The sequence below is a fragment of the Kryptolebias marmoratus genome, linkage group LG23, assembly GCF_001649575.2.
Source record: "Kryptolebias marmoratus isolate JLee-2015 linkage group LG23, ASM164957v2, whole genome shotgun sequence".
NCBI lineage: Eukaryota > Metazoa > Chordata > Actinopteri > Cyprinodontiformes > Rivulidae > Kryptolebias > Kryptolebias marmoratus.
In genome coordinates this window covers 4744002-4765691 of record NC_051452.1, presented here as the reverse complement: position 1 = coordinate 4765691, position 21690 = coordinate 4744002, and the positions used below count along the sequence as shown (strand labels likewise).

Sequence of the window (21690 nt, the reverse complement as noted above, 5' to 3'; positions counted from 1 at the left end):
TTTAATAAAGAAAACCTGAAGCTTCTGACGGGAATCAGAAAGCTGCCTGTCCTGATTCATGGTGGGCCAAGTGTGAGCTTGTATGATAGGTGGGCGGTCCAGCAGCGTCAGTCTGTACGGAGGTCAGAGCTGCACACAAACACACACACACACACACACACACACCCACGTATAACTGCTGCAGACACACTTGGGAGTTTGCAGGCAGAGAAGCTGAAAACTCACAGTCAGAAGCTGAGGAAATGGAGGAGAAGAAAGCTGTTTTGTTCAACTTCTGGGGGGTTGTCGTCCCGTCCAAACCCAAATCTGTTTGCAACAAGCTGGAGGAGCTGCACAGCCTGCCGGGGTGAGAGGAGACGGTTACACAACATGTCTGCTGTGTACAAAAACAAGAAATGCTTCCTTGTTATAGTTGGATTTTAACTGTTTAAAGTCAGTTACTGAACTTCCACTGCCTGTGAATGTTGGGACTGCATGCAGTAAAGCAGAGAAATACTTTAAATTAAGTTTTTCTTTGATTTAAACTGCTTTAAGTTTCCAGATTTCCGAGCAGGGTTTCTATATTTTTGCAGCAGTTAGAAAAAAAAAAAAATCAGCATAATGCTGAATTCTGCATGACTTTGTTGAAAAAGGTGAAAATGAGTTGAATAATAGTCAAACTGGAACAACGTTTTTGAAGAACATGAAGAGCTCTCAATGCATTTCAATGAGAAAAAAATGTAAATAAAATGAAATATTTCAAAAAGTATAAAATGACAGAAACTAAAACTCACATCCTTAACGTCCTAAACGAGCTGAATGTTTTGAAAGTTGAACGGCTGAAATAGCTGAAAGTTTGCTAAAGTAAAGAGTCTAAAAGAAACTAAAGTCAGCGTTCAGATTCAGATTATTGCCTCACATGACTCTAAACTTTGAAACCTTTGGGTTTTAGTTGTTAAATGCTGTTTGCTCAGCTGATAGTTTCCTTAAATTTGACAGATTGAGTGTTAACTCTGCAGATTCTGTCAATCAGCAACAAGCAGCAGCCCGACCTTTAAATTCAATCAGTTTCTGCTCAAAGTCCAAAATGTCAGAACTTTTCTTCTAAAACACCTTGTGATGTTTCCAAATCTCAGTTTTCAATTAAAAGCCACATTTAAACAATTTCCACCCCTGAATGTGAACATTTAATTATGTTTTTAACTATTTTTACACCGAGACCATCGGTTGTTTGCAGGTGATTCCTGTGTCTGGATAATGTAATTATGTTCACTTTGTTTGCATCTTTGAGTTTCATATATTTTGTGCTCCTCAGAGGTTTTCTGTCCAAGGTGGCGTCTCAGGAAGATGGCGCCATGATGCGAGCAGAAAGAGGCGGCCTGACTCTGACGCAGGTCTGGGTTCAGTTTAATTCATCCTCATGGAAACAACTTAATATAACAAATATTTTAAAGCAAATAATGATCAACAGACACAAATGAACTGAACTCATGTTTTGTGGACTCAGTAAAAGTTTTACATTAAAAGCTGCTTTAAACTACTGAAAAACAATTATTTCTACAGGTGTTCTGCATTAATGAAGGAAATGATGAACTAATTGTTGGCCTCACTGAAAATTTGTCACAATCTAAACCTAATATTTATATTCATGCTTCTTTTCTCAGAGCACACACTAAAAACTGCAGGGTTATTTTGATGACTCAGCTGCTGAGTGAACAGGTTGGGTCAGTTTGATCAAAGATGGTTATTTCCTGTTCAGCTCTGTGGTTTGTTGATCTGATGAGTCTCTGCCTGTGATGAGCTGACAGATGAATAACAGAACATCTGTTGGGAAAGTGTTTGTCCCACTGGGACAGGGTGTGCAGACTCCTGACAGGAACCACAATGATGGTTTTGTTTTATTGCTCAAACTGGCTTAACTGCTTGGAAACTGACACCCACTGGGCTGCTTATCTGTTTATAAATTCCTGTTTCTGCAGAGAACTGGGTCAAGCCGATAACCCGCCGAGGTAAAACTAACCAAAGTTCTGGAATAACATGTTGAACCCTGAAGAACGACCCGGCTCATCTCCAACCCAACCGCTACATCAGCTGGACCCAATGTTTGTTCAAACCAGCCCAGCTTGTGACTCAGCCACTGAGTGATGAAATAACCCATCAGTTTTCAGTGTGCAGATGTCCTGCATGTCCACCATGTCTCACTGCAGCGTCCCTGATAAATGAAGGCTGGAGGTGTGTGTGTGTGTGTGTTTCTACACAGATGATTCCAGAGTTTCAGGCCGAGTGTGTGAAGGAGGCGAAGGCCAGAAGGCTAACGCTGCCTCCTGATTGGTCGGCCCGAGCCCTGCTGGAGCAGCTCAGGAAGGAAATGATGGAAGTCCAAGACGCGGTGATAAAGATGGCCGCCGGTCTGCGCCAAAAAGGTTCACAGACTCCTGAACACACAGATTTATTATCAGAGTGTTATTTCCTTTCCCCTCTTTTTGGGGCATTAATTTAAGATGGCCGCCACAGCAACATTGCATGAGTTGTGTGAATGCTCAGAGTATGTGTTTAGGATGACTATCAGCTACTACCACTTAAACTTTACCTCATTAGCTGTAATTTAGAGGGACTTACAGCCATTTCTGTGTTGGTAAAGGTAGATTAGCTGTGGCAGCCATCTTGATTTGGGTCAACTCTGGCTTCAGGGAGCTTAATTAAAATCCATCCAGTTTTTCATGAGATATTTTACTAGCTGTCTCCAGATGTTGATGATGTAACCTTTGACTTAAAGGGGTACTGACAGCCGTGCTGGCCAATCAGTGGTTAGACGACAGCGCCTCCAGAGACGCCTCGGCCCGCCTTCTCTGTCTGTTGGGGCGCCATTTTGACCTGGTCCTGCAGTCCTGTCACTCGGGTCACAGGGTCCCCGAGCCTGCCCTGTTCAGCTCTGCTTTGCAGCAGCTGGGAGTCTCACCTCAGCAGGTAGGGGACAGATCTGAACAAAGATATGATCCGTTTACAGGAAGTCTGAGCTGACCACTTCCTGTCCAGGCTCTGTGGCTCGATGTGGATGAGGAGGGTGTGAGGGCAGCAGAGGCAGCGGGGATGAAGGCCCTCCTGCTGGAGAATCTGGAAGGAGCTCTGGAGAAACTGTCCGACTTTACCGGAGTTCAGGTAGAGGCATTTTCTCACATGTGGGGCCTTTTCCTGCAGACTGAAGCAGCGATGGATTCATTAAAACGTTTCTGACAGAATAAAGAGCGTGGAGCTTCGTGCTGCAGGTTAAAACACACCTGTTTAATATTTTCCAGGTTGTTGGAGCAGAAGGTCCTCCACCGTCCTGCAGCCCTGACCAAGTGTCTCATGGATACGTCCTCATCAGAGTAAAGTCCTGAATCACTCTTAGCAGCTCAAAGTGCTGAGTCAGCACGATTGTTTTCCTGTTTTTATTTTTCTGGATGTCTTTTTAAATCAAACTGTTACTTTGTGTTGTTTTAGTCATTTAATATCATTCAGTTCATTCAGGAGAGGGATGCTGTGACTTTAGGGTTTCATAACTTTTACACCTTTCAAAATATTTAATAGTATTTTAACTGTTTTCCCCACAGAAATGCATTGAGTATTGATGGTATTTTGCTCCTTTTAGTTCATGTTTTCCTTTGTCAGGCTGTTGTTGCAGATACAGATATGGGTACCATGGTGGCCATAATGGTTCAAGGTTAATAAAAAAGAAAAGCGTGGAAACAGTTTCCTCTCTGTGTCTCAGCCTGGTGTGAGGACTCACTACGTGGAGATGGGCTCCGGCCCACCGGTTCTGTTCTGCCACGGGTTCCCTGAGAGCTGGTACTCCTGGAGGTTCCAGGTGAGCCGCGTCCTGTCATTCAACTGTAGGAACAGTTTGCAGCATGTTTTCTCACCTGCCTCCTGTCCTGCAGATCCCAGCCTTGGCTGCAGCAGGGTTCAGGGTCTTGGCTCTGGACATGAAGGGATACGGGGAGTCCACGGCGCCCCCTGGTGGGCAAACAACAAACATTTAATGCAATACTTGGTTGTCTTATTATCTATAATTTCTCTGATATTTTCTGCAGACATTGAGGAATATTCTCAGGAGCAACTTTGCAAGGTACAAACTTTTCTCAACAATGGACTGCTTGACATAAAACATTTAAACTTTTTTACTCAAAGTGTTTCTCTTTTTGCAGGATTTAATCACGTTCCTCGATAAAATGGTAAGAAAGGAGTCAAAGTTCAACACAGATTTTAAGATTTCAGTATTTTTAGACCCAGTTCTTCACAGACTGGTGAACCCCTGCCCATCTTCACTTCTGAGTCTTCTTACAGACCAGTTGCAAAAACCTAAACTTCCTTAAAAAGAAAAAAGTAGAATTTCTTAGTTTCAACATTTGATTAATTTACTGTTCCTTTGTGAATAAAACATGGGTTTATGAGATTTGCAAATCATTGCATTCTGTTTTCATTTACAACTTTAAATAAAAAAGCAGGGTTGGTCTTACCATCGCTGACTCACCTCTGTCCTGTCTCAGGCCATACCACAGGTCACCCTGGTGGGTCACGACTGGGGCGGCGTTTTGGTTTGGAACATGGCCCGCTATTTCCCAGAGAGAATCAGGTGAACAAATAAGAAGTTTCACAAAGTCAGACATGTTTCCAGGATTCTGTCATGTAATTTTCTGTTCCCGTGCAGAGCCGTGGCGTCTTTGAACACTCCTCTGTTCCCGGTGGATCCTTCCGTTCCTCCTTCAAAGAAACTCTTGGCTTCGCCCATATTTGACTACCAGATCTACTTCCAGAAACCTGTAAGTTACCCAATGCTGCCATAAGGCCTAAATATTTGATTTGGCTTCTTTTTGTTGTTTCAAAAGCTCCAAGTGTTGTTGATGTTAGGAGAAACAACCAGCTGCGTCTCACTAAAAGCCTCACAGTCACGAGACATAATTCTTCAAATCTGACCTCAACCATGGCAGTTTAACACAACACCAGGGTGGAAAGACATCAGCAGTGACCGACAGGAAGCAACTGCTGCTGCCCATCAATCTGGGAAGGGTCAAAGGTCATCATTCTGCAGACAGAAAGATGGCTGCTTCAGCTAATGTACCTTTGCCAACACAAACATGGTTATAACTTTAAAAACTACAGATAAGAGGTAACGTTTACGCAGGAGAGTAGCTGAGAGTTGTCCTTGACAAACAGTCTGAGCACTAACATGTCTAACAAGATATGTCTGTGGCGGCCATCTTGAATTAAAACTCTGTTCTTCAAGGAATGCTAGAGTTTAATATTTGATTAAAATATTGTCTCGATGTGTTTCAGGGTGTAGCCGAGGCCGAGCTGGAGAAGAACTTGGAGAGAACGTTCAAGATTTTCTTCTACAACAGCAGGGAAAAGGTGAGTCGACACACAAACGGCACAATCGGGTCAGCACGGGTGGAATCAAAGCACATGATGAATGTTGTTTCTTCAGGAGAATCGTCCTACGATCAGCACTGCAGGAGTCTGTGCTCGAGGTGAGAGGATCTCCTGAGGAACATCTTCAGATGTTGCTGGAAACTCAGAGCTCATGTTGTGTTTCTGGCTCTCAGGTGGTCTGCTTGTGGGTCAGCCGGAGGAGGTTCCCCGGAGCTCCATGCTGACCGAGGCCGACCTGCAGTACTACGTCAGCCAGTACAAAGAGAAGGGCTTCAGGTGGAGCTGATTTAATGAGAACATGACTTTACACCACAGAGGTTTCCCTTGGGTGGCTTACACAAACACAGCTCAATGTTCTGTCAGAGGATGAGTGAAACAACGAAATGTTAAATGACTTCATTCTGAGCTTCAGGGAATCTGTGGTCGACTTTTTGCCTCTTTTTTATAGAAAGATTAACAGACATAACTGGGTGTCAGACTCTGAGGATGGACCCAAACACAGGCAGACACAAAACGAGCTCAGAATGAAAACTAATTTCTTTAAAATAACAAAAACAAAAGGCTGTCATGGCAGCAAACACTAAATAACAAAAACCTCACAGACCGCAGGGAGTGTGAGGAGCAGAGGAACAGGTTTTAATGGACACAGGTGACTGATTACAAACTGGGGACAGGTGCAGATGGGTGTGGCTGAGGACAGGTGAATAAGGACAGGGGACACAGAGAGCAAAGCAACAAAAGAACCTATAATATTAAACTAAACACAGGGACAACAAGAAATAAAACATAAAACAATAACCCTAACATCTGGGTCCATTTCAGCTTGTGAAGCAGAGTTTATTACCCTGATAATTTAATAAAGTTCTTCCTTTGTGTCTCGGTTCGCAGGTGTCCGTTGAACTGGTATCGAAACGGTGACGCCAGCTGGAAGTGGGCGTGTTCGCTGCCCGCTGGGAAGGTTTGTAGGAGCTTAAAACCCTGACCTGTGCTTCAGGTTGTCCTATACACACATTTATTCAAACAAACGTTTAACTTTCTGTGTTAGAGAAAAAAATACTTTACAGGTTGGTCTTTATAAGCTTTGTCCTTCCAAACTCTGGACTTTTTATTTGTTCTTCATGTCCAAACATCTGCTGCTCCTGCTGCTTGTGTCCGACAAACCAGCTGGACTGAGGTCTGGGTTTGAACCGGACCGCTCCAGAACCTTCAGCTGGTTCTGCTTAAACCAGTGGAGTTCTTCAGCAGAGGGTTCAGACTCATTGTCCTGCTGGAAGGTGGACCTCTGTCCCTGTCTCTGGAGTCCATCCATCTTCCCTTCACCTCTGAGCAGTTTCCCAGTCTTTTCTGATGGAAAACATCCCCACAGCATGATGCTGCCACCACTGTGCTTCACTGTAGTATGAGTGGTGGCAGGTTTTTCTCAGACATGTTGTTGTGCTTCGTGGCCTAAACGTTGGAGTTTGGTCTCATCTCCCTCTGTGCAGCATCTCTATCAGTCTGTAAACATCTGGACCTGAGGTTGTCCCATTCTGTCTGTCCAACAGTCCTGGATGGAAGCAGATGTTGCTCTAAAACCTGGAGATCCTTTCCAGAGGCACTAATGCACCCCCATACCATCAGAGAGGCAGGTTTTTGAGCTGTGTGCTGATAACAGGCTGGATGGTCCCTCTCCTCCATGGTTTGGACCCGTCTGACCTCAGAACAGTTCTCCTCTTTGCCTCAGTCTCTTTAAAATGTTTTTTAACGCGTTAAAGACCTTCACAGCCAACTGATTTCCTGCTAGAACTGTTTGAAGATTTGTCTCCTTTGAAACACATGATTTGTTTTGTGTGTCAGATTCTGATGCCGGCTCTGATGGTGACGGCAGAGAAAGACCCCGTCCTGCTGCCAGCGTTCTCACACGGGATGGAGGACTTGGTACGATTAAAACAGCCGAATGGTTTTAGTTTTGACCCACATGGATCTGACACCTGCTGATTTCTGAGCGCAGATCCCGAACCTGAGCCGAGGACACATCGAGGACTGTGGACACTGGACTCAGATGGACAAACCGGCCGAGACGAACAACATCCTGATATCGTGGCTTAAAGACACGCATGAGAAGGATGGGCAGGTTACCATGGCAACCAAACAGTGAGGAAGGAAGAAGAAAACAACATTTTACATCTCCTTTTATAATTTCAAGATAAGAAAATGATGAAAAAGGAAGAATTAAAAGAACAAATGAGGAAGAAAGATGGGGTTAGTTTGAGGATAGATGTGAAATTCAGTAAAGAAGAAAAAGAGAGGTCATGACCTAACATTTCACAATAAAAGCCCATCTATCAGACACTAATTGATAAATAATTTTACTTTAACATTGTTGGTGTTTAATTTACATCCCAGATGCATTTATGTCTAAAACTTGAGTCTGTTCCTTGTTTCAGATTTTATAATAATAATAATAATAAATCCAATTTATACCGCACTTTTCATTAACAAAAATCTCAAAGTGCTACACAGTGCAATTAAAATCAAAGATAAAAAATCAGAGATAAAAACAACATCATAAAAAACATGTATTAAGAAACNACATGTAGAAGCAGAATAGGCTTGCTTAAATAAAAAAGTCTTCAAGCCTCTTTTAAAATCAATCAATGGTTGGGGAGCTCTCAAATAATCTGGGAGAGAGTTCCAGAGCCGGGGGGCAGCGACAGCAAAAGCCCGATCTCCCATGGACTNTCAATCTGGAGCGAGGAAGGTGAAGGAAGTTACAGTTTTGTGATTGTAGAGATCTGGTGGATGAGTGAGGAATGAGAAGGTCCTTCAAATAATCCGGTGAGGTCCCATTTAAACAAATCCTCAGTTTTGTGTTTCACTGAAATTAAAAATGATTCCTAATAAACTCTGTTTTTTTTATTGATTATCACTGATAAAACAAACCTGGATTATCGTAAATTTAACTTTCATAATATTCAAAACTTGGTAACCAAACAAAAGGTTAGTAAGAGAAAATAAACATCCAATTAATATTATTTGAAACTCATATTAATAAAATATAATCTCATAATGAGAGAAATCCCATTTTCTGCTAAAACCTGGAGTGAACGCTGAATAAGAGCATAAATAAAGAAGCAGAACAGTAGCTAAAAGCTAAAGGAAGCAAAGCAAAGTCCTCAATAAAAGCTGAAAGTAGAACATGGTAGCTAACAGCTAAAAGCTAACAGTAGCCTAAGAAGACAGCTGCTGAAGCAGATCTTAAAGAATAAAGTTTCTGAAGGACCTCAGGAGATCTTCATGTGTTTCTGTGGAGAAGATCTTTGTAAATAAATCTAAATATTTTGAAACATACAAAATTACAAAAACCAAAAGTCCCAGCAGCCGTCAGCTGAATGAGCCGAAGGTTTTGATGGATGAACGGCTAAAAAAGCACAAAGTTTGCAGAAATAGACTAAAAACGGACAGAAAACGTTCACATTATTACGACTTCCTAAGTTATAATTTATAAGTAAAAGGTTTAAGAATAAACCGACTTGAATCAGAAACTGAAGCCATCTTTGATTAAAACAAACAATCAGATGTCAGATTAGTCAGCAGAAAAACAAAACAACTAACAAGAAGAATTTAGGTAAAAAGTCCTGAGTTTTAAAAGTAACTTTATTAGAAGACATCTACAAAAATATAAAATTACAGTATGAATTCAGTTACAACATTTGAAACATTTTTACCCATAATCCTAATTTGATCCCTGTTACCCTCTCTGCCAGTTTAGAACAATAATCATAAATGTATTTAAATACATTTAAACCCTACCAGGACCCTAACCAGGACTGATGAGGAGGAGAGGAAGAGGGGTCAAAGGTCAGAAATCCTGAAGAAAACTGGGCTGAAGGAAGGATGTGAAAACAAGAAACCAGAAACCCCTGGATGAAACAAAAAGGAGGAATTTATTTTTTTCTTCGTTGGAGAAAAGTGAAACTTTCTGAGTTCTTAAAGCTGAAATCAGAACGACAGCTCCCCCTGGCGGTGAAATCTGAACACTGCATCTTTTTACAACTTCTTCTCCTTAAACAGCTTCTTCCAGGACGGCATGATGTGCTCGTAGACCTGTTCGATCTGTGACACACACACACAGATTACCACCGTGTTCCACTGCAAACCAGGTGTGTAAGCCCCGCCCACTCGCCTCACCTGTTGGGACTTCTTCACTCCGTATCTGAAGAGCGTCACCTGGTGCTCGCTGTTGTGGAACAGGATGTCAAAGGTCACCTCGCGGCCCAACATGTCTTCGATGGCGGGCTTCACCACCGTGTGGAAGTCCCGGGCCGTGTGTGTGTCGTCCAGCATGTTGTTCACCTGGTTTGGGTTTTTATAACAGGTTGATCTCAGACTCAAACTGGGTCGGTCAGAACCTTTTACGACCCGGTTTGTTCCTGTTTTACCTTGTATTTGTTCCCCAGCAGCTCCACAGGATCCAGCTTGACCTCTGCCCTCAGAGCTCGACCGAACAGAGGGATCTTAGTGTCAGAATCTGCCAGAATTATTCAGCAAAATAATAAAATTAGACAAAAATTAAACACAAAAGGCTGACTAAAGCTACAAGTAACAACAGCTAAAAGCTAAAGGCAGCATAAGAAGACAAACAGCTGAAACAGACAAAGTCTCTCCATGGGTTTCTATGGGGAAAATATTTGCAAATAAAGTGAAATATTATGAAAAGCATAAAAGTTACAAAAACTAAAAATCACAGCAGCCATCGGCTGAAGGAGCTGAAGGTTCTGATGGACGAATGGTTAAATTAACACAAACAAAGAACAGAGCAGAATGAAAACGGAACAAGTTAGAGCAGATATCTGCAGAACGTTCCCAGTGAATGAATCTCCTCATCAAGATATCTGTTTTCTGTCAGCTTTTCAGAGTTTCAGGTTTCAGTCAGAGAAGAAAACACCCACCTCGACACGTCAGGTGAGCCACGTAAGGAACGCCGTCCCGCTCTCCAAAATATATCCCAAAATGAGAGAAGTATTTGTTCCTGGGATACTCCACAATGTCTCCCGGGAATAACTTGGGATGGGAGTTTTTCTGCAGGAAGAAACCACCAGATGACATTCATTCAGGGTGGTGACCAACTATAACGTGAACTTTGACCTACAGTAACTAAAAAGAATCAAATAGATGCTTAAATTATCCAAACTAGAAGGAGTAAAACCGTCGTTAGAAATATGAAAACAAACAAAAACAAAAACAAAGCCAGCAGCTGAAGCAGAGTTCAGAGAATGAAGGAACTGGATGCATTTCTACAGTGAAAATAAAGTTCAGTTTTTTAAAAATGATTAAAGTTACAGAAACCAGAAGTCACAGCTGCCACCTGCTGAAGGAGCTGAACGGACTAAAACAGCCCAAAGTCTGCCGAGGTCCAACAAAAAGTCCTTTTTCAGTCCCAGTTTGTTAACTCTGGCACATCTGGAGGAACTACAGCTGTGATCTGCCATCATTAAACCCTTCACATCTTTTTATTTAAGGAGCTGGACCAGTGTTTCCACGTACTCACCAGACCCATGGCTTGCTGTGATGTTCGCCTCCTGTTTCTGGAAGCAGAGGTCCATCTGTGCCTGCTTTACATACAGGGGTGTGATGGTTCTGTTCAGCAGTCTGTCACCGCCTCGGTCCGCTGCCTCCAGCTCCCATCATCTGAAACTCTCTGTTCTCTGAAACGAGCCTGGGGCTGGGTTCAGACTCGAACCATCCCTCCACCTCAGGGAGGCTTGCAGGTGTTTCCTAAACACACAGGCTGAAAGAGGAAGCAGCTTCAAACTTAACACCGATAAGAAGCAGAAGACAGAGTGAACAATAAAAGATTTAAATGTTTGTTTTGTGTAGTTTTCTGGATTGTTCTGACAAATAATCCTGAGTGAGCAGCTGACAGCAAACAGCAGAAGCTGAGGGGTTAAACAGCCAGTTAACCCTTTCACCACCGGTCTGCGGGGAGCTCACTCAGAGCTGGCAGTAACTGGACCTGGAAGGACAGAATCTGAGCTGGATGAAATCTGACTGGATTAAATCCCTCCTGTTAGCGGTGAACTGTGAAGCCCCTCCTTCTCTCAGTTATTAATAATAAAAGTGTAAGAATACTGTAGGAAATCAGGACATGACGGTGGGTAAAGAGTAATGGAGGGAATTTAAAACCCTTACATTATCGTTTTAAACCGGTACATGTCCTGTCAGAATGAAGGAAGTAAAAAGTCAGAGAGCTGAAAAATGATCACGGTGTGTTCCTGAACCAACTGGGGCGTTTAGGAATCGGGTTATTTAGGAAACAGGCTGCAGTTTGTGAAATTAAATGTTGGGACATTTGCTTGTGGCGTCCCGCAGGGGTCAGTGGTGGGCCCAAACTGTTCCTATTAAACGATAAACGATGATGGATTTACTGGTTTAAATGAAACTACTGTTATTTAAAAATAAAGTAAATCTTAATCTAAAGACTCAAATAAATGGGGTTGATACTGAAAAGGTGAATAAAAGCATAAAAACACTGATAAATCATGAAGGGAAAGTTTATTTACTGGCTTCCTTTCAGTAAACAAAATCAGCAAAGATCAAGCTCTACACTCATCAATCTTTATCTACTTTATCATTTTTAACTTTAGTATTTTCTGTAAATTCTTTCGCATGTTTGAAATAAAAGATTTAAATTCAATAAAAAGTGTAAAATATATCTATAAACACAAATGAAACCGATTAAATAATATGTGTAATATTGGAAATATGTGATAATTGATCGGAGACAGATTAATAAACATTTATTTTATTTTATCAGATCTGTTCTGTGGAAACATCCAGACTGACTTCAGGCAGAATAATAATAATTCAGCTGAACTGTTCTTTTACAAGAAGTCGTCCTTTTTTAAGAAATAAATCATCTTTAATATTAGACAAAAGCTGTAACATTTTTAAAATAAAAAAGATTAAAATTACAGAAAATGTTTTAGACAAAAAGAAACATTGCACATTTATTTATTTTTGAACAAAATAATCTTATAAGAATAATGCTTCAAACAAAAACTTAAAGTAATTTGAGGAAAATTATTTACAGACTGGTGTCAAACAGAAACAAGATCTAATTTATAATTTAAACATTGAGCCCCGACACCAAGGAGATCCAGTCTGCTCACAGATAGAGAAAAAAGGGGTTAATTTCCACACAGATTTATAGTTTTGTTCGTTAAATAAGTCAATTTACTAAACAGATAAAAACTGTAATGTTTCACTTTTCTTGAAGCTTTCAGAAACAGCAGGAGGTAACCACTGTCACCACAAATAAACTCTTTAAAAAGCTTCACCTCAAACATTCTCTGTCTTTGTAATTAATTCACTTTTGGTTTATTTCAGCAGGAAGTAGACGCAGCCCGTTTAATCTGTGCCAGTAAAGCTGAGATGAAAGCTGCACAAAATGTCCAGAAATTTAAAAAATAACTTGAATCGAGTCCGTTTAAAGCTGGTGAGACGAATCAACCACAGGTAGAAAATCTAAATCATCTGTAGAAAAAAACATTCAGACTTTGACACGTTGAGATTAGAGAGTGAAGCTAATCTCTGTCCAACACACACACACACACACACACACTAAGGCCAGAGCAACTTTACAGTCGTTTTGTCTGTTGAAGGCACCTGAGTTCATGTGAGGGTGGGCCATTTGGTAAATATTCATATTTAGGATCAAGACTGAAAACAAAATTTAATCCCAAGTATTGAGAATAAATCTGCTGAGTCAGCGTTCAGACTGTCAGCTGGTTGTTAGCTTGTATAGCGAGCCTGCAGCAGTAGCTGTAACACCTGCTAACATGCTAACTCTTGTAGCTTGTTGCAGACAGAAGGTTATCAGTGTTTTCACAACACACACATCAGTGCAGCTGAAGAACAGTAACAGTTTTCTTTAACCCGACTCCCACACACACTCACACACACTCGGTGGATCTAACGCTCCTCCGGCCCCACACTCGGCCCGTCGATGGGGGCGTGTTTGTCCCAGCTGTGCGTGTTGTGGCCCTGCTTCCTCTGGTGGCGTTTGTAGTTGTCCCAGTGGCCCGTGGTGTAGCCGCAGTCGGCGCAGGCGTACGGTTTCTCACCCGAGTGCCGCAGCATGTGCCTCTTCAGGTTCATGCTCTGGTTGCACGAGTAGCCGCAGACGCTGCAGTGGAAGGGCTTGGCGCCCGAGTGGATGCGCTCGTGGCGCCGCAAGTTGGCCAGGTTCCCGCAGGCGTAGCTGCACGCCGGGCACTGGTAGGGCTTCTCACCTGTGTGCACGCGCGTGTGGCGCTTCAGGTTGTCCAGGTGCGAGGACGTGTAGGAGCAGTGGGGGCAGCGGTGGGGTTTCTCCTCGGAGTGGGTGTGGGAGTGACGGGTCAGGTGGTTGGGGTAGTGGGACAGGAAGGGGCAGTGAGGGCAGCGGTACAGCTTGGCGCCACGCTGACCCCGCCTGGACCCGCAGGGAGCCACGGGGCTGCAGGGAGGCCCCGATCCGTCTTTGGACAGCTGGTCCAATGAGCAGCGACGACACACCTGAAGACACAAAGACCTGGTTACAGGTGTTCTGATCTACTTATCCTGAGGATCTGAGTACTTCAGTTTACTGAAACAAGCGTCAGGCTGAAGGTTGGACCAACAAAAACCTGCAGCCTGACAGAGTTTAAGTTATTCTCGTAATCTGGATCACTTCCTGACTTCATTCCGGAGGAGAACCATGCAAACATTCAGCTGGATCCACTCTGAAGCCAAAGAACCAAACCAGAACACTGATTATTATGAAACTAAGACACACTTCAGGTTTGTTTGCAGTTATTCAGGCCTCTAGGAAAGAAACTCAACAAGAAAACAACTCATTTGGTTCCTTCTGATGTTCGTTAAACTTCCTGTTCATATTATTTTACTGCTGAAGAAACAAAAGTCCTAAAGACATCAATAAAGTTGAAACTTCTCACCACGACACGGAAGCCTGAGCCTGTTGCTATGGTTACTAATTGACTTCACGTACCTGTCCTCCGTCACCCTCCGCCTCCCCCTCGGCTCGGTCCCCCTCCAGGTCGAACTCCTCCAGGGGGAGGCCACAGGCCCGGCAGCACAGGGGGAAGAGGAGGACCGGGAGGGGCCCCGCGGGAGAGCCGAGGGCCCCCAACGTCCGGAGGAAAGACGAGTCCTGGGTCACTCTCAGGGTCAAATCTGACACAGAGAAGCTTTTAGGCAACATGTACAGAAGAACTAGCTACTCTCACCATTAACTGTTTATAAAAATAAACAGAAACTCTTCTCAGCTGATTAAGCTGCTGATGTGTCAAAGAAAACTAAAAATGTTCTCCTGGAAGTTCCTCATTTCAGCAGAGGTCAGTTTTAGGTAGATCATTCAACCGGAGAGACTTTCTCTTCCTCATTTTCTGCTTCCTCTTTTCAGAACATCGAAGATAAAAAAATCCCTTTCAGGATTAAAACTGAAACAATTACAAGCTGCATGCTTTTTATTCTGCGGGTGATTAACTGGGTTTAATTGTAGTGTTTAGAACTTTGTGTTTGATCAGTTTAGGCAGAAGCAGAATTGCATGATGGGAAATGTAGGACAGGTGAATAAATCCTCTGATTAAGAATCCAAACGCTGAAACTGCTCCTGTGTTTCATACCTTCTTCACCTCCTGCTGGGTTTTTTCTCCTCCTCCCTGGCTTCCTCTGCCTCATCGGGGGACGCACCTGCGCGTGCATGCGCTGGTGCCTCCGCAGGTTGCCCAGGGAGCTGCAGGCGTAGCTGCACTGCGAACAGCGGTACGGTTTCTCCCCGGTGTGGGTGCGAGCGTGGCGCTGCAGGTTGACGAGCTGGGCCGAGGCGTAGGGGCAGACGGGACAGCGGTACGGCTTCTGGCCGTCGTGGATCCTCATGTGGCGTTTCAGGTGGTTGGAGTAACGGGAGGTGAAGGCACACAGAGAGCAGGAGTACAGTCTGGAGGAGAGGTCGGCGACCTTACCTCCAGCTCTCCTCCTCCGGGCTGAGTGCTCACTGATGGTCCTGTCAGACAGGCTGGAGTTCTCCACCTCCGAGGAGGTGATGGAGGCAGCGTGCTGCAGCCCCTCCTCACAGGTGAGACAGTAAAGCTCCGCCCCCAGGTCCAGGCCCACACCTGGAACCAGGAAATGTACGATTAGTTTCAGAGGAAACAACTCGACCGACCTGTGACTAACAACAGTTACCAAGGTCAAGCCCCGCCCCCAGGGGCATGTCCTCCATCAGCTGACCACACCCTTTACAGGAGAGGAAGGACGGGAAGGCGGAGTCTGATGGTGTCGAGGGGTGGTCCTCCTCCACGCTCAGGGAGAACACCGTCACACCTGAAGACAGAAAACAGCAAAAACTTTTTAATTCACCAAACGTTAAAAACTAAACATCACTTTAACAACTTTAACAAAGAAAACGCTTCAACCTGAGCAACTTCTACAAACTTCTACAAACTATTCTCAACAGAAACACCAACATTAAACAAGACTGAAGTTCATGTTTAGAGGAACTCAGTCTCCACAGATTAACTCACAATAACTTTTTATTTTTCCTTTCTTTATTTCAGCTGACAAAACATCTTTTATTTTTAAATATGGATTAAATTATAGCCTTTATCGCTTCATTTTATTATAAACAATTCATAAACCAGAGAAATGACATTTTCTGCTGAACTTCAGTGTGACGCTGAAGAAGCTGAAAAAACCAAAAGGAAAACAATAATGCTGACTCAGCGTTCACACAGATAAGAACAAAAGTGTAAAATTAACTCTTTCATTTTTAGTCAACAACCTAAACTCCTTTGTTTCTTTATAACATTTTTCTTACAAAAACGTTTAAAATACAATTTCAGTTCCTAAAGATAAATATTAAAGTTCTCCCAGAATTTCATTTTCCTGTTTCCGAGGGACAAACAGAACCTCCGGATGTTTGAGCGTCACTGACCCGCCTCCCTGTCCAGACCCATGAGCTCCGAGTCTCCGAACGCCAGCTCGCCGTTCAGCAGGAAGTCGCTCTCCAGAACCAGGCAGCTGGGCTCGCATGCCGCCGCTCCATCCTCCGACTCCACTGAACCCAACAAGAACAGGAGGTCTGTCAGAACCTGAAATCTCCCGACTGCCCTGAACACATCACGCTGAGTAACAACGACCGAGTCTCACTGGACAGGGATCGATGAAGGAGTGAAGGAGAGGAGGAGGAGGGAGGGGGAGAGGGAGAGGAGGAGAGAGGGGGAGAGGAAGAGGAGGGGAGAGGGGGAGAGGAAGAGGAGGAGAGAGGGGAAGAGGGGAGGGGGAGAGGAGGAGAGAGGGGGAGAGGAAGAGGAGGAGAGGGAGAGGAAGAGGAGCGGTGAGGGAAAGGGAGGACATGACGGAGTGCAGGAGGAAACCAGTGAGGATGAGATAAGTGCAGAGGAGGAAGAGCTGGAGGATGAGGAGGGAGTCGGGAACAGGAAGTGTTTATTTTGTGACGTTCTGATGAAGCAGAAACTTCACTCAGGTTTTACCTGAAGAAGCTTCTTTCATTAAAACAAACATTAACTTTAAAATAAATACTTTTATTTTATATCTTTTATCTGTTTTATTTTTCTGAGTCACTGTTGTGGCTTTAATTTATCAACGCTCCAAATCTGAAGCCAGGTGATTTTCCCAGCAGGTGAGTTTATTCACCTGAACGATGAAGAACTGATCAACACACAGATCTGTGATGAGCTGCAGCCTTCATGGAATCACATCCTCTGTGTGAGCGACTCTCAGCTACTACCACCCCACAGCTGGAACATTCACCGAGGTGAGGCCATTTGTATGGAGGTTAAAGTTCATCATCAACATGGAATCAGAGCTGAGGAGGGCGTGGCCAGCAGGTGGCGCTATAAACACAGGCTGTGGAGGAAGGAGACAGATACGAGCAGGAAAGGAATTCCTTTCAGCAGCTGATTATCATCTTCTGTCCCACCGTTTTGTTTCCGTTCAGGAGCAGAAACACTCTGATCTTTTAGGGGTTCAGTGATGATGAAAATGTTCAATTTCCTCCTAAAACCAAGAAGAAGGAGCAAAAAAAGTGTTTTTACTCTAAAATATAACATGATGTTTAAAGTGTTTCAGTTTCAGTTAGGGATGTCCTTTTAAACAAACACTTTTTGAATTTGTTCAGTAATTATTCAACCTTTCTTTGAATATCTCGCCCTGGCAGCTCATCCTGCAGGCCGGAGATCTTTATTATATTTTATTTTCACGGCTCAGATGAATCAACATGAAAGAGGCGGTGCACATCAGTCCAGCTGAGCTCACCCAGGACCATAGTTTCCACTTTCTAATCCTTCCAAAATAAACTACGACTGCAGAGAGGGGATGCCCGGAGTTGTTTTACTTTTCTTTTTTTTGGGAGGTAGGTAGATGGTAGGTGTTCTGTCAAAAAAAAGCAGCTGAACTGGAAGAACACCTTTACAAGGTGGATGTCGCTCCCAGGTGCTGGTGTAAAAACTCACCGGCCTTCCCTCGTTTCAACCAGCCTTTCCTCATACAAAAACTAAAAACAAGCAACTAAAACTGTTGGTATGAAACAAAACACATTGTCAAAATATTCTATGAATAAAATCAGTGAGAAGTAATCATAATATACAACATACTGAGCAAAGATTTGAGTGGTAGTAGCTGAGGATGGTCCTCATCCAGTCCTCTGAGACCATCTTTGTTTCTATCAAAAGATCAAAACTTTTATTTTTAGTTTATCGTTTGATCTGAACAAAAACTGGATTTTAGAAGCCTGCTCGTGTCAGAGAGCAGAAACGGTGAACGGGAGAGAAATTAAACAGGAAGCCGTGAAAGAAAGAGAGGAAGGAGGCCGGGAAGGAGCAGAGGGAGGCCAGGAAGTGCAGACAGGAAGCAGAGAGGAGGAAGACAGGAAGTGGACAGTCCATCACCGTTCAGGATGAGATAAGAGAGGAAGAACAACAGTCTTCCTCTCCAGTTGGTCCACTTTTAAAAAGGCTGAGAAAACCTGCAGTTTTTAAGAAAACACGTTTGAAATGAACAGGAAAGTGCAGAGAGTGAACCCTGACACTTCCTTATTGAGTAAGCCTGCCTGTAAGGAAGACCAAGCCCTGCAGGTGAACTCACCTTTCACCGGCTGAGGGTTGGACTGTTTCCTCCGCGGCATGGTCGCCTCTCTCCGGCCCAGATCCTGCTCTGCTCCGCCGGGCTCTGGTCCGTCCGTCAGCCCCCCAGGCAGCCAGCTAACTGTATGTCATCATCATCATCACCTCCTTCCTCTTCCTCTTCCTCCAACCGACACAAGCGACGGTGCTGTCATCACTGCCGACTACTTCCTGGAACAGACCCACTCAAAACTGTTTATAAACTACTAAAACTGTACTAAAACCAACACAGCATGAACTAAACTCACTTTAAAATAAAATATATTCTTAAATAACACCACACACACATCTGCCACGTTGAGGCTCACGGTGTCAAACAGTTTCTGTTATTTTCGTCCAGCAAGTAGACGGAGCCATTCCACTAACCACTCGGTTAACTTTAATTTAAAATTTAAACTTCGATTTAAACCTGAACCTACACATGAAGCTGACATCTATAGGCGTCGGTTCGCTAAGAAACAGACCTGTGATAAAGCCCACGAGAAGAGTCCGGTCCAGAAACGAGGCGAAATACCCCCAAACTCCGGTTCTGCTGTCACACAACTCGCTACTGACAGCTCTGCGCCGGATCCGGGCTCCGCGTGACGTCACTCACAGGAGCCGGAGGGAATTGTGGGAAATGTAGTGCCTACAAAGAAGTGCCTGCTCACCTTGTAGTTTCTGTCATTTTAAATCAATCAAAATCAAATCAATCAAATTTTATTTGTATAGCACATTTCAGCAGCAAGGCATTTCAAGGTGCTTTACAGAATTAAAAAACAAAATAAAAACAGCATGTGACAATGAATAAACAGTAAGAAAGAGACNAATGCAGACAAACACTTGTTAGGATATTTCTTGTTACTATTTTAACAAAGGTCCTATTGGAGGAATGCTATATTTTTCACCCTATTAGCTGGAGTAATTTGTGTTTGCATGTGAATCGTGAGATGGTTCGTAGTGCAGGGACTAAGACTTTAAACTCACTGCTTGGTAAACTTGTTTTTATTTTTAAAAGGTGAAAAGCAGTCAAACATTTGTTACTTTTCTTACTATTGGATAAAGTAATTTGAAAACAATCTGGTTAGAACGGGAGGTGGGGGTCTCGGACCCCTCCAAAGGGGTTCACCAGAACCGGGAGGTGGGGGTCTCGGACCCCTCCAAATCGGTTCACCTAAAGGTCAATACGGCCGGGGTAGTAAAACTGTCACTTTGAGTTTGACGAGAGGTGGATGACATTAAAGGTCATTAAAGGTCGAAAGGTCAGGGTAATAAAACTGTCACTTTGAGTTTGACGAGAAGTGGGGTATATATTCTCTGTAGAGGACCCGAGCTCAGAGGATGAAACAAAGACCACCCGCGGAGGGTGAGAAGGGAATTCTTTTTTTTTTATATATATCATCAAGTCTGGTTTGTACTTTTATTACCTAATAAAGATCTAATTACCTAAATGTTGCTAAAGAAATTCCTGATGTAGGTTAACTGTGCAGAAGTGTTGAATTGCTTTGATGGATTTAATTATCCTTTTACTGTGCACCCGTTTTAGTAATAGATGCTTGTTTTTCTTGAAATTAGTCCAAGACTGTACTTAAATGTCTCCAAACAAGAAAAAAAAGAACTGCAAAGATTTTGCCATGAGTTTAGCACTTTACTAATACATGTTTGAAACAAATCCTCAGATGATGATCAGGCTACCTTTAATCCTTTAACAAGGATTACTGTAGCTTTTCCTTGATTCAGATCCTAATATTTAAATAATTTGTTTCCAGCATTTGCCATTATGACTAAAGGTGTGAGGGGAAAATTACAGATATTTTTTTTAATCTTTATGTTACATGACAATCATCTCTCTAGAGATGGTGGCCAAAGAGGATCCATTCGGTTTTAAAGACATGACTCAACCACTGAATGATAACGGTTTGTGTTCTTCACGTAAAGCACCTGTTTTTACTCATAACATTGCTTTTGCCATTCAGTTGCTTGGTGATCAATTTTCTTGTGCTAAAGCTGCTCTTGGTCTGTGATTATTTGGTCACTAGAGGCATGGGAGAGATGTATGGGAACTAAATCTTCAAGCCTGAGCTTTCCAGCATGCCTGTTTCCATCCTTGTTTATCCTCTGCACTGATGAACAAATGTCATGTTAATGTATCCGGATCTTTGACTCAAATGCTGTTTTGTTTTTTTTCCTTCTTGTTAGATTTTAAATGTGTGTCAGATGGTTAATGCCTTTTCTTATTTCTTAATTGGTAGACATTAACCCTTTTTAATCGATCAGTTCTGCCTTTTTTCATTGGTTTCCTCAGATAATAGTGTCTCTTTCAGAGGCAGTCTGACAAAGAAAGCAAGCACTTCTGTTTAAAAGGCTTCAGGGTTTGTCTTCTTTCTTGGACGGGCAGTTGTGCAAGATGGGATTTATTAAACAGATTAGGCAGTTTTTTTTTTCTCCTATGGATCCTGTAGTGATACATGTTTGAACTAAAATAAATAAATAAACAAAACATAAAATTTGAACATAAGTATCTAATTAAAATTGTATGTTTGTTGTTTTAATTTTTTTTTTTTAAAGAAAAAACATGTATATCTTGTTTTGCTCTTTCAAAGCTTATCTCAGCTGAGATTACCTGCCAGTCAAAGGAGCCTTTCACTTTAAAGGGATAGTCTAGTCATTTTTGAAGTTATGTTCTGCCAAATAGTTATAAACAGTTAGTTCCTTACCAGTCGTAACATCATTTGAACAGCATGGGGTATGAAGAAGAGGCAAAAGTCTTCCTCCAGACTAAGCTAATAACAAATAAAGGCTTGTTTTTTTGTCTTTTTTTGTTATTGTTGTTGTTTGTTTTTATATATTTTTTAGGCTTATAAAACAAATCTTTCTCATAAATGCCAAACTGGTGAGAAAGAATACTACATTAGTTAATATTAAACCTCATCACTTTTGCCTGATACCATCTGTTTAGTTTGTTGCTGTTTTCTCAACTGAACAATGTCTGTGTTACTAAGCAAAGGTTGATCTCCTGAAGCTGCTAAATTGATCAATTAACCTAATCATCTTATCAGTTCAAAAGTTAATCAACTACCAGTTGATTGATACATTTAGCAGCCTTAGCACCACTGGCATAAACACAGTCACTGATAAATGAGTTGATTCTCTG

General features: G+C 42.7%; 3 protein-coding genes across 6 annotated transcripts; 1 reads left to right on the top strand and 2 right to left on the bottom strand.

Annotated features, from left to right (window-relative positions):
• The first annotated feature begins 132 nt into the window (after window positions 1-132).
• On the top strand, window positions 133-7851 carry ephx2 (epoxide hydrolase 2, cytoplasmic). Its single transcript, XM_017434552.3, has 18 exons — window positions 133-346; window positions 1295-1373; window positions 2240-2402; window positions 2756-2946; window positions 3016-3138; window positions 3276-3347; window positions 3731-3826; window positions 3900-3978; window positions 4053-4087; window positions 4167-4193; window positions 4509-4594; window positions 4670-4781; window positions 5296-5370; window positions 5447-5489; window positions 5565-5667; window positions 6280-6349; window positions 7228-7308; window positions 7382-7851. Exons 1-18 carry the CDS (start codon window positions 243-245, stop codon window positions 7526-7528), a joined length of 1686 nt encoding a protein of 561 aa, XP_017290041.1. The 5' UTR covers window positions 133-242; the 3' UTR covers window positions 7529-7851.
• Window positions 7852-9009: 1158 nt separating this feature from the next.
• On the bottom strand, window positions 9010-12003 carry plaat1l (phospholipase A and acyltransferase 1-like). 3 transcript variants are annotated; one of them, XM_037973892.1, is made up of 4 exons: window positions 10922-12003; window positions 10323-10452; window positions 9813-9901; window positions 9010-9726 (listed from the first exon to the last, which is right to left on the bottom strand). In XM_037973892.1, the coding sequence occupies exons 1-4, from the start codon at window positions 10928-10930 to the stop codon at window positions 9421-9423; spliced, it is 534 nt and encodes a 177-aa protein (XP_037829820.1). In that variant the 5' UTR covers window positions 10931-12003; the 3' UTR covers window positions 9010-9420. The 3 variants fall into 3 exon arrangements, with proteins under 3 accessions (XP_037829820.1, XP_037829821.1, XP_037829819.1); XM_037973893.1 differs by lacking the exon at window positions 10922-12003 and having other exon boundaries at window positions 9010-9486; window positions 9562-9726; window positions 10323-10901; XM_037973891.1 differs by lacking the exon at window positions 10922-12003 and having other exon boundaries at window positions 10323-10905.
• A 156-nt stretch (window positions 12004-12159) lies between these two features.
• LOC108246809 (zinc finger protein 513) lies at window positions 12160-19139 on the bottom strand. Of its 2 annotated transcripts, XM_025010183.2 has the most exons (8): window positions 19022-19139; window positions 18520-18728; window positions 17071-17433; window positions 16349-16471; window positions 15601-15738; window positions 15039-15530; window positions 14402-14586; window positions 12160-13929 (listed from the first exon to the last, which is right to left on the bottom strand). In XM_025010183.2, exons 4-8 carry the CDS (start codon window positions 16368-16370, stop codon window positions 13345-13347), a joined length of 1422 nt encoding a protein of 473 aa, XP_024865951.1. In that variant the 5' UTR covers window positions 16371-16471; window positions 17071-17433; window positions 18520-18728; window positions 19022-19139; the 3' UTR covers window positions 12160-13344. The 2 variants fall into 2 exon arrangements, with proteins under 2 accessions (XP_024865951.1, XP_017290020.1); XM_017434531.3 differs by lacking the exon at window positions 17071-17433.
• Between the last annotated feature and the right edge of the window lie 2551 nt (window positions 19140-21690).